General features: G+C 48.1%; 1 protein-coding gene across 1 annotated transcript; it reads right to left on the bottom strand.

Moving 5' to 3' along the window:
• Nucleotides 1-589: 589 nt before the first annotated feature.
• ccdc24 (coiled-coil domain containing 24) lies at nucleotides 590-11,655 on the bottom strand. The gene is made up of 7 exons (XM_067252954.1): nucleotides 11,524-11,655; nucleotides 10,454-10,620; nucleotides 7,039-7,137; nucleotides 6,558-6,662; nucleotides 4,760-4,814; nucleotides 1,730-1,835; nucleotides 590-822 (listed from the first exon to the last, which is right to left on the bottom strand). Exons 1-7 carry the CDS (start codon nucleotides 11,653-11,655, stop codon nucleotides 590-592), a joined length of 897 nt encoding a protein of 298 aa, XP_067109055.1.
• Nucleotides 11,656-12,420: the final 765 nt, after the last annotated feature.

Below are 12,420 nucleotides of genomic sequence, written 5' to 3'. Positions count from 1 at the left end.
CCTGTGTCGTGGCGTAGGATGATGAACCTTGATGGGAGTTCTGTATCCAGTCTGTTAAGACTGTTTGAAAATAAATACACCTTTATGACTATGGTTGTTTTACAAAATGAGAAACACTGGACAGGGTAAATACATCTCAGACATTTTCAGATAAAGTGCATTCATCTTTTCTTTTCTTTTTTTACACAATTCAAAATCATTTATCAGTTTCTATCAGATAAAGTTGTTGTATTCCCTTTTCTGGCCTGGATTAATAATATTGAACCACAGAGCATTTCTTGCTTGTGTACACAGGCAATGGATGTTGAGATGAGATGTTCTCAGAGCGAGTCCCTTAGTGAGTGCATGTTCCTGAATCTAGTTTATTGTGTGCGTGTGTCCCTGAATCTAGTTCATTGTGTGTGTGTGTGTCCCTGAATCTAGTTTCTTGTGTGTGTGTCCCTGAATCTGGTTTTCTGTGTGTGTGAGTGTTCCTGTGTGTGTGCATGTGTGTTCTTGTGTGCGTGTGTGTGTGCATGTGTGTGGTTCTCTGAGCTTGTCCCTGTGTCAGCATGTGTGTCTCTCTCTGTCCGTCCCTGCATGTGTGAGTTCACGTGGGGCTGACCAGACTGTCCCCCTGAGGCACACACAGGCGTCGGGCCACACTCTGCCCCCTGCTGGGGGGCCTCTGAACAGCAGGGGGAGACGGGAGGAAGGGAGCGGACTCGGTCACCAAATACCCAGAAGGGAGGAGGGGAGGGAGGCAGCTGCCAGGGCTGCCGGCTGCTCCTCTGCTGCTGGGCTGGGTGGTGGCACTGGCCTGCCTGGGAGTCTGGAGGTAGTCTGGAAAACACAGCGCACGAGGCCTTCTCAGCTTCGGAGAGAAGACCGTCTCGCTGTCTTGTTTGGGGCTCCTGTGCCAAAGGCTAGACTCTCCGTCCGACAAGGGTGCTGTGTCTGTGATAGGCCCAGTGGTTCTATGGTGCTCAGCGAGCTGAAGGGAACTTGATGGGCCTGTAGTTTCTCTCCCCTTGCTCGCGAGCCTGTGAAGGCTTGCTGTTAGCAGAGGGCTCAGGTCCGGCGTGGTTGGAGAGCTGCAGGGATGACTGGTGATGGGTGAGGAGACGACCCCCCCTCGACGGACAGCGGCGCTGGGATGGATGGGCGTCCTGTGAGGAGAACGTGTGGACTCGGGGCCGGGGTTAGTCTGGTGATCGAAGGGTTGAAGAGGGCTTACATTCCTGGTGGAGGGTGAGGGTGAGGAAGATGAAGAGGTGGACTGAGTCCGTGTTCTTCTCATGGGAGGAGGTTCCGTTCTGGGAGGGGCTGGCGGAGGGTGGGGTCTGATGTGGGGGGGAGTGTTGGGTCCAGAGGTCACTGTGGAGGTCAGAGTTGACTGTGTCTTCCTGTCACCTACATAGAGTCCTCTCTTCCCTGTCAACCTGAGCAAACACAAATGATTTAGTCGCTTAATACCTCTGATGGTGAACTACATCTGCCAACCATAACCGCGCATAAGTAGAAGGGATATTTGCGTTATTTTTCGATGTTGAGGTGAACTTTCCTTTTGAAGATTTGATTAAACGGAACATCAGTGGAGAAGAAGCTAGAGAGGATGGGAGCCAGGAGAGATGAGAAGAGTTGAGTGGAAAGAAGAGAGGAGGAGAGGAAAGAGGAGAGCAGAGAGAAGAGAAGGTGAGAGATCAGAGTAGAGGAGAGCGCATAGAAGAAAGGAGGAGAGGGATCTGACCTGTGGCTTTGGGCCGGGCCGGGGTCCTGGGTGGAGGGGGGACAGGTGGGGAGGAGGCAGGGACGCTCCAGGTCCATCTGGAGGACTCTGCGCTGCTCTCGGAGCTCTACAGAACCAGGCGAGAAGAAAATCAAACCACGTTTCCCTCCTCCCTCCTGAACTGTCAGGCCAGCGCCCTCTCTGAAGAGGGGGGCTGGGACGGCTCCAGGCTCTAACGGCCGACACTCGTTTCACCTGACGAGAGTGTATCAAACATCCACCTACACAAGCCTCCTCCCAGTACTTGACACAAACATCGAAGAAGACCACGATCATGCTATATTGTACCACTAGATGGTGGTGAGGTTCAATCTATGGAAAGATCTCAATATCTGCAGTCCATCATTACAGTTTGCCTGCAGACCTCTCATGCATACTGAGGACTCGCCAGCCATCCCTCGACATGTGTACTGATTGTCCCACCTGTCACCGTGGTTCTGGTGCCACAGCCATGACTTGTGTTCTGTGCTCCTGTTCCACTCTCTCCTAGAACATGGACCACACAGACATCAAAACACAACACAGGGTTAGCAGGGAAGAAGAGAGGAAAGGATATGAGAAGAGAGGAGGGAAGAGGACAGCAGAGCAGGAAAGCTTTGTGGGGTGGCCTCCCATGCAGTATTTCTAGAGAGCAGCGTACGAGCCTCCAGCTCACTAAAGTGATCCAGCAGGAGTGTTCCATCAGGATCTGGCCTCGCTCGCACGTGTCTATCTGGACCAGAGGGAGAACCCACAGCCTCTCTCATCTGGCCTGCAGCCCAATCTGTCCTCACTTAACATCCCATAATACTACTGCTGTGGGAAGCTTGTTACCGAGCCCACAGACTTTTCTTTAGCATGCCTGGTAGATTCATAACACTATTAATACAGTCGCTGTGTGTGTGTCGTTTAACCCGGCACTTCCATCAGACAGTCAATATGCCGGCCCACAGACTGTATGTTTATATGGTCTCTGTGGGATTCGAACCCACAACCCTGAAGTGCTTTGCTGCCAGGTACCTAGTTGTGACTGATGTGTCATATAATCAAAAAGAGTAGCATAGCGGCGCTGAGAGGCCCAGCCAGAACTGCCCACGCAGCTCTGAGGGGGGGGGGGGGGGGGGGGAGAGAGAGAAAGGGGGGTGCTCACTAAAACAAACACAGGGGTCTGTTACCAAGGAGGAAAGCTGGGAGGCTTCTGAGGGGGAGAGCAACTGACTCCTCAGACTGGCACAGAGAGAGAGAGAGAGAGAGAGAGAGAGAGAGGAGAGAGAGAGAGAGAGAGAGAGAGAGAGAGAGAGAGAGAGAGAGAGAGAGAGAGAGAGAGAGAGAGAGAGAGAGAGAGAGAGAGAGAGAGAGAGAGAGAGAGAGAGAGAGAGAGAGAGAGAGAGAGAGAGAGAGAGAGAGAGAGAGAGAGAGAGAGAGAGAGAGAGAGAGAGAGAGGACGATTGAAAGCGAGAGGACATTGAGGGTGAAAGAGCGGTGAAGAAGGAGATAGACAGGGAGGGAAAGAGAAATGTAGAACGTGAGAGAGAGAATGATAGATATTGAGTGGGAGAGAGGTGAAGTGAGAAAGAGAGGGAGAGAGAGGCTGGCAGGGCCACAGGGTAGAGAAATCAGAGCCTTTAGAGAGGAAATGGCCGTCATCAAGGAGAACAGAAAAGGAGTGCCTGTTCCACTCGGAATAAAAGTCCTACTTGTTCCCTCTCTGCTGTGGTCTGAACTCTCGACACCGTCTGGCGCGGTGATTCTCTCCGCAATGTGCAGCGCTAAACAGACACAGGCCTCTGTTTGGAGAGACCTGCCAAACAGCCAATGAGATGCTGGGGTAATTTAGCCATTACGTCCAATTGGCTGTCTCCCTGCCAGACTGTTAAGATCGCAGCCTGATTTTAACAAGGTTGTTTAGGAAGGTGGGCCACTACTTTCCTGCTTGTTCTGGTCTTGGTCCTGATCCAAGTCAAGGTATGGACCAGCCTTACCAACTCTCCAGTTCAGAAGTGGGATGTCATTATCTGTGTTTGGACCAATTACAGCTTGACTCCTGATGGGTGGAGTGTGAATGAGATCACAGGATGTTTCTGTAACCTGTATGCTACACTAGACCTCGAGCCCTGGACTACAACAACAGTGTGTGTTTGCGTGTGGACAACAGCTATTCTCCTACGACAGTAGAGAACGTTTATTACACATACTGTATTGATGTGTCTTCTGTGTGTGTGTGTGTGTGTGTGTGTGTGCGTGTGTGTTTGCGTGTGTGTCAAGAACACACAGATGACTTTCCCATATGGTGTAGGGAATGTCCTACATCTGGTCTTTAGTCAGCTCTCTTGTGCCAGACAAGGAGGACAGAGAACCAGCCAGACGTGTGTGTATCTGTGTGTGTGTGTGTATCTGTGTGTGTGTGTATCTGTGTGTGTGTGTATCTGTGTGTTCTGTGTGTGTGTGTGTATCTGTGTGTGTGTGTGTGTATCTGTGTGTGTGTGTATCTGTGTGTGTATCTGTGTGTATCTGTGTGTGTATCTGTGTGTGTGTGTATGTGTGTGTGTGTGTGTGTGTGTGTGTGTGTGTACAGTAGGAACTTGGACTGATTGAAGGAAGATCAATCTTGCTGAGCAGTGTGAGGTGCTTGGCTGTAGCAGTGGAAAAACTGAAGCCAGCAGAGCGCGAGTTTAGACAGAGGCCTGGCTGCATTGGCCTGTGTGTGTGAGAGACACACACATGTCCACACACACACACATCTGGAGAGGCTCCTCGTCTACCAGGGGATTCCTGGTGCTGGCACGGCAAACCAGCCTGCTGGAATCTCAGAGCCGTCCTGATCTCACACATCCACCCTACACTCCCTCTCACCAAAACCAAGTAGCTACCACGTGCAAGACCGTAAGATCTCTACTCTGCCTGGCCTGCACTTGGTCTCCAACCCCCAGCAGTACCTCAATCACGTTCGAGTTCCCTTTCAGAGTACAGCGCCCCCTGTGGTTGAAGCCGGAGCATCCAGCCCATCCTCACCTGCAGAGTCTGGACATGGGTCTTGAGCAGCTCCCACTCCTGCGTCAGAACGGCCCTGGAGAGGAGCGGGGAGGGAGCACACGTTACACGGTGCACACTGCTGAAGTGATAGGTCACGGCCAGAGACAGCCACGGGTGTAGTCCCGAAGAACGAGGTCTGGACTCGAGCGAGGCAAGAGCACGCTGAATCAAACTGGCGAGCTTCCAGGCAGCTTAGAAACAGACTTGCTGCTCCGGTGAAGAAATATGAGACGTACTTAGTTCTGAATGCTGCTGGGGTAAAGTGTTCCCGTTCTGCAGAATACTACCATCTGTCCTCACAACTGCATTTCTAATCATGGATAGACTATCTGTACGACACCTTGTTATGGATCGATTGTTATAAAGCCACGAGGTTAGACCTGTGTGATTCATAAGCGTCTTTGACACACATTTCTCATCTGACCATCCAGTCAGTCCAGGTGTTTTTTCATAGTCACAACTTGACTAGTCCTGAAGAACACTGGATGAAGCATATCAAGGTTACCTTCTCCAGGTTGGGTTATACTGGAGCTGGACTATCTTGTTTGTGGTTAAGAAATGGTCTTAACAAAATATATTCCCCAACTGGTGGTCCAGTAAACTGCTTCTTCGGGGTCCAATATTTCCCACCTGAAAAGTGATCTAATGGAAAGCCTGCTAGAGGTCAGAGTGTTCTAGAAAGCCCCCCACCCTGTTACCTAATAAAACCATGCAGCATCACCAGTCTCTGGGGGGGGGGGGGGGGGGGGGGGGGGGGGGGGTTTACACACAAAGGGGGGTTCCTCTACATGTGTCTACTGAGCCAACCAAGCTGTTACTGTGTAACGCTGTGTACAACGGGTATCATCCCTACCCTCAAACAGCATACAAGGAGTATAGGTATATATGTGTGTGTGTGTGCATGCATGTGTGTGTGTATGTATATGTGTGTGCGTGTGCATGCATGTGTGTGTGTATGTATATGTGTGTGCGTGTGCATGCCAGACTCCACTTAGGGACTGCAGTTTTCTTACAGTATCAAGGGACCAGTGGCCTATTTTCTGTAACTCTGAGCTTACGTAACTATTGTAGACTTAATTCACTTCTTTTTCAGAGCAAAGGAATCTTCTGCATGCTGAGGTCTGGTATTCATTTTCTTACAATGGAGGCTTTTGTTGAAAGTAGGGATGGAGAGCGGGGGCTAGCCCCCACCCTCCCCCGCTAACCCTCCTCCATCCTTCCACACCCCCACCCAGCTACCCTCCAAGGCTCCAGTGTTACTTTGCGTACATGTGATAGCAGTCAGATCGTACTGCACTCATAGTTTGCTCTGCCTGACTGTCTGTCTGTCTGCCTGTCTGTCTGTCTGTCTCTTCCAAGTTGGAATTTAGACAATGATTGAACTACTGCCAGCACAGAGTTGCAAGGAGTCTTGAATCATATTCTAATTGCTAGAAGTAGATAAAGACCACTGGAGTTTGCAAAGTCAACAATTCCTTGTATACCCAGGCTCTTTGTGGATGACGTCATGTCTATACAGGGAAGAAAACATGTCTGGTATTTCCAGATAGACAAACAGCTCTCCAGTGCCCGCCGGTCAGCACGACACATGTCCGATACTATCTCTACTGCAGGAATGTGTCTGAGACAAGGGTGTGTGTTTGTTTGTTTGTGTGTGTGTGTGTGCGCCCGCTGGAAGAAGTGTTTAGAACCAAGGGGCTGCATCCACAACATTCTTCATTTCAGGTCTGCTTGATAATGGCTGGAAGCTACACAGCTAGATGACGAGATGACTTACTGAAGATGGGCCACAACCTGGTCTATACTGGAGACGTTCAGCTGGCTCCTCATGGCCTCGATCTCCTCCTGACCGGAGGAACTGAGGGAGCTTCTGGAGCTGGACCTGAGGAGTAGAGTTGGATATGGGTAACGTAGAGTAGAGTTGGGTATGGTAAAGTAGAGTTGGGTAGGGTAAAGTAGAGTAGAGTTGGGTAGGGTAAAGTAGAGTAGAGTAGGGTAGGGTAAAGTAGAGTAGAGTTGGGTAGGGTAAAGTAGAGTAGAGTTGGGTAGGGTAAAGTAGAGTTGGGTAGAGTAGAGTACAGTTGGGTAGGGTAGAGTACAGTTGGATAGGGTAGAGTACAGTTGGGTAGGGTAAAGTAGAGTAGAGTACAGTTGGGTAGGGTAGAGTACAGTTGGGTAGGGTAAAGTAGAGTAAAGATGGGTAGGGTAAAGTAAAGTAGAGATTGATTTGAACTACTGTGTTCTGGCGGGGTGCCGACCTGCTGGGGGGGCCCACGCCATCACTACGGTTACTAGGGGTAGCCAGAGCGTAATTCACCACAGCCGGTTTGTACCGTGACATGACCGCGTCTCCATCCCTGCACAGAAATAGATCCACACAAATAAACGGTCAGTGGCGGTCCAGGAGAGAAGGAGGACAGGGAGAGCGAAGGAACAAAGGAGAGAGAAAGAGAGAGAGAGAGAGAGAGAGAGAGAGAGAGAGAGAGAGAGAGAGAGAGAGAGAGAGAGAGAGAGAGAGAGAGAGAGAGAGAGACGGAGTTCAGAGGAGATCTGAGATTTGATTTGGTTATTTCACGGCTGTATTGCCAGTGCTGGGCGAGGAACAGGATGTTGCTGCCCCACCCCTAAACCTCCCCTTCCATCCATCTCTCCAGACTGAACCGATCAGAGAGAGACTTTGATCAAGTCTTTCATGGTTGTCCAAACTGGCCAGTCTGGGGACTGGTGAGGGAGAAAGGAACTAGGAACAAATACTGTAATAAGAACAGACCCTGTATCAGACCCCCCTGTTAGCGTCACCTTCCTCATTAAGAGCAACGATGCCCACCGGATGGTCCCTTCTACTACAGGACACCAACACAAGCTTTCACTCAACCCCGGGAACTAAGGAGCCCATGAACTGCAGCAGGTGTCTGGTACCTGCCCTGCAGTGAAGTCAGTGTCTCAGGATATGGGAGACTGATCCTGTGTGTGTGGAACGCAGACACGTGCGTGTGCTTTCCTCGCCGCAGTGAAGTGGGAACGTGTGTGTTGCTGCGCATGTGTGAAATGAGCCGTCGTAGTGCAGTTTGAGTTGTGCATTGTAGGGGTGGGGCGAAAAAATCGATTCACATATGAATCGCGATTCAGTCTTCTAGCGATGCACATCGATTCACAAATCAAATATGAAAAATCGATTTTCTAGTTTTTTTTTTTTTTTTTTATTATTTTTTTTTTAATGTAAGCATATATTAAATCGAAATTAGATTTTTAAAATCACAAATCGTTTTTTTTATCGAACCGTGACCCCAATAATCAATTCGAATTGAATCGTGAGGTACCAAAAGACTCCCACCCCTAGTGCATTGCATGTGTGAGTGTGGGTGATTCTGCATGTGTGTGCGTGCGTGCGTGTGTGTAAGGCCAGGAACAGAGGCTGTATTGTGAGTGCCAGTGCAGATCAGTAAGCAGCTTAGAGGAGCTCTCAGCCAGAGGAGGAGACCTAATCTACACTCTAACAAAGATGGCACAGAGGCCCAGCCACAACATCAAAACACACACACGCACAATCACCCGCACTACACCCACACAAAGACCATTCAAATTTCCGGCCCTAAAGATTGATAAACTACGGATGTTGAAATCCATTACACTCACACTCACGCACGCACACACACGAACACTGTGCCATTAAAAACTTTTCCCAGCCCGCCTCCCTTTCCAATTGTTATGCTAGTTCCGTCTAGAGATTTAGGGCCTCCTTGGGCCTGCTTTCAGAAAACACCATTCCCTGTCCATTTATTCAGGGAAGGGTCTTTTCCTCAGAGGTCTTTGAGAATAGCCCGTCTCTTTAAGGGGACAGGTGCAGCCTCCAGAGAGGGTGCTGACCACTAATCACTGAGACAATGACCCTGAGCTGGGACAGACCACACAACCAGCCAGCGAGCCCCCACTACACCAATCCGTCAAGACTGAAAACACTCCCTATTACGTCTCCCAGTGGAATTGCCTCAACACTCCTGCCTTGTGGTGTGTGTGTGTGTGTGGGGGGGGGGGGGGTGAAGGAGGAGGAAAAGAAACAGGAAAGCCCTTAGACCTGGACTGATATTAAAGGAAAATTATCCGGCTTTGCACTCCAAGCTGATCAGCTGATTTACACCAGAGAAGTGTTTAATAGGAAGGTCAAAGAACCGGGGATACACACACAAATGTGAGGTGGGGTGTGTGTTTGTGGGGGGGTGCAGCAGTGCTACTGTGTGTGGAAACAGAGTGGATGTGGTACTGACACTCTGAGAATCTGCCAGAACCTCGCCAGCCTACAAACTGGACCCACTCAAGTTGGTTACGGGTAATATAATATCACAAGAGATAACCATGTTGTATGTCTTATAATGTTCCACAATTTATTTGCAAAAATTATCAAATTATATGAAAAAACAATTTCAATGGAATAAACATTTTACTTTGAAATCTAAAATGCTTTTCTTATGGCTCTATTTCTTTTGTCCAGTAATGTTACAAATATTGTTGCAGATAATTATTTAAATATAGCTCTAAGGACATTTGTAAAAATAAATAAATAAAATAAGACATTGAGTTTGTCTGATGCCAATAAATATATTAGAACAGGTGTGGCACATCAATGTGATTAGTGCGCTTCCTATTTCCTCCACAACAATACAACGGTCAAATTAAAAGAACAGAATAGTGATAGGGCAACATTCCTGACAGACTCCTATAAGTTGCTGAGGGATGAGCCTCTGGCTGTCACCTGTAAATCACCGCCCCTTTAAAACAGACACAACGGAATCTTCCGGATGTAGGCGTTTCGTTTGTTAGTGGTAGCTGCCGATGGTGTGTGTATTTGTGTGTTGTGGAAATAAGGGCTCTGGATCCAGCAACAAGTGTTAGGCCTTTATCTCTCAGAGGTCAGTGAGAAAGATATTTCAAGGTAACATGGTGCTGCTCAAGACAACACATTGTGTTTGCAGATTTGATTTACTCAGCAAAGCACAAAATGTTGGTAGCCAAGCTAAAAGCATTTAGGTGACCTTTAGCACATTTGGAAAAGAACACTATTCTATAAGATCCTGTCAGGGACATCACTGCTCCCCTAGCTGCCTTTGTTCTCCTTCGCCCAAGCTCATTAGTAACCGACAAAGAAACTATCAGTGTTTATAGTGCTTAGACGACAACTCACACAAACACTGACAAACTAGGGTCACAACATCCGACCCCTGACCCCCCCTCCCCTCCCCAACCCCCTGCCTAAACCAGGGTGGGACAGGGCTGAACAGGGTTAGAGGGGGTCGTACCACATGGCCATCTGTAGGGACCTCAGCTTAGGATAGCAGAAGTAGACAATGAGAGACCAGTAGAAGGCCCAGGGAAATCTCAGAGGAGTGATCCAAAGAGTGCGTTTAGGTTAGATCGGGGAGTAAAGCAGTTTATTTTTATTTTTCACTGAATGTGTGTGTGTGTGTTTGTACGCGAGTGAGTGTGTGTGTACATGTGTGCATGTGTGTGTATGTGTGTGTGTACATGTGTGTGTGTGTGTGTACGTGTGTGTGTGCGTGTGTGTGTGTGCGCATGTGTGCATGTGTGTGTATGTGTGTGTGTACATGTGTGTGTGTACATGTGTGTGTGTGTGTGTACGTGTGTGTGTGCGCGCATGTGTGTTCCAGGTGTCCTCACCGTCCATCCCTGGCAGCCCTCTCTCTGACCGAGAGCAGCAGCAGCTGGACCTGGGCCCTGAGCAGCTCTCTGACGGCAGGGGGATCCGCCAGGGTGGGGCAGGGGGTCTGGGCCCTGCTGGGGCTCCCCTGCTTGACCTCTCTCCAGATGTGCTGCCACACCTCCACCTGGGAGGCAGTGGGAGACAGGACTGGGTCAACAGCACACTCATTCCAGTTGTTTAGCATTTTACTCACCCATTCTCACAAATGTCCTTAGTCCCTCACTTAATTACTCACTTTTTCAGTCAGTGTTATTCCCTCATTCTCTATAAATACACTACCCCAGTGTGTGCAGTATTGGCAGTTCCCCTGTAACAACTTTGCACCCATTTCTATTAAAACAACACCTTCAGCCACAAATAAGACAGCAGAGCCCAGAAAATGTGTGATAAAAACCAGTGCCAAAAAAATGAATAGAAAAGGAAAGAGACAGGGAGAGAGAATGGGCTGAAGGGAGTGGACAGCAAAACCACAGAACCACAGAGTTGGTAAAGTGTGAAGTCTGGTTCTGATTAACGCTTTCTACACCTGGCGCCTGCTATGAGACTCCCTTTCTCTCCTTCACTCCCTCTCTCCACGCACAGGCCCACTTCAAAGGTCCATGGGAATCCACAGGAGAGTGTTAACCCTATGTGGTGAGCTGGTCTGACTGTGTTTGCACTCGCCCACGTCCCTTGGGATAGAGGTCCACTCTAATTCCTGACCAAACTGTTATATAGGTTCTGCTCTCTCTCTCGTTCTCTTTCCATCTTGCACAAGCACACACACCCTACTGGCCAGGTGCATATCTCATATTTAGTCCCTCTATCCATCTATGTTATAGCCTGGCTGGCATGGTAACAAGCTGTTTATTTGTTTATTAATCTCTTGTGTATCAGACACAAGAGGAAGATATTTAATGGTTGTTTACAGGCTTACTGCTACTGTAGCAACAGTTGGTAAAGAAAGTCAGTTGTTACACCGTCTAAAAAAAAAGAACACACTATGGTTTCTATGGCCTATGTCTCTTCTTGTGTTTAGAATGATCACCTCTGCAAGCATCTCAGTGTACATGTCAATCAACGCATCTCCGAGGAAACCGCGGATCTCCGGAAGCTCTGACTCAGGGACGTGTTCGACGATAAGATTCCACAGCGACTGTGGAGCTTCGTGTGTTTCCATGAAGCTGATAATGTTGAGTTAAAAATACAGAAGAGACAAAAGTCACCGAGGTGATGACTAGCCTGTTTATAAACTAATTTGTGTTGTTCCGTTTTTTGAATCCACATTAGTCAAGCTAGGCTACATTGATACACAGTACTTCTACAGATAAACTAGCTCTACTAGTACGCTAGTAAACAGGTAGTCTAACCTCAACCTAGATTACACCACGGGTTTTACGATAGGCACTTGTTTGTTGTACTTGTTACACATAAACAAACATTTCATATAAATGTAATCTTATAAAAGTGAGCAATGACAAATTTGGTGAAGGAAACTACCGGTCTTCACAGTACAAAAAGAAAGTAAGTGTACCTTGTTTCCTCCTGGCTGTATCCATGTAAACATGCTGGTCTCCAAGGCGGAGCGTCGCCCATATCGCGAGATTAGATTATTTTCTCCTTATTAAAAACATTTCTCCTTTCTCCTTATTATTTTCTCCTTATTATTTCTATGATAGTCTAGTCCTCCGATTGGGGATATTTTGTATATTTTGTATGTTTGATATATTGGGCTATAGAGTCCTTATACCCTGTCACCAATCTGAGGATATCGTTGCAACGTATCTGAATGTATCCAATCGTATTGAGACCATTCTTGATATTTTGTGAACATTTCACGTGACAATGATTTTGTTGTTAGATTTTTCTAAAACAGGTTTATTATTTCAGGAAACTAATGGCAGATAGGCTACTTTAAATATAACTAGCCTATATAGCAAGTACT

The sequence above is a fragment of the Osmerus mordax genome, chromosome 16, assembly GCF_038355195.1.
Source record: "Osmerus mordax isolate fOsmMor3 chromosome 16, fOsmMor3.pri, whole genome shotgun sequence".
NCBI classification, from domain to species: domain Eukaryota; kingdom Metazoa; phylum Chordata; class Actinopteri; order Osmeriformes; family Osmeridae; genus Osmerus; species Osmerus mordax.
The sequence above is the reverse complement of the archived record's forward strand: the minus strand, read 5'-3'. Positions and strand labels throughout refer to the sequence as shown.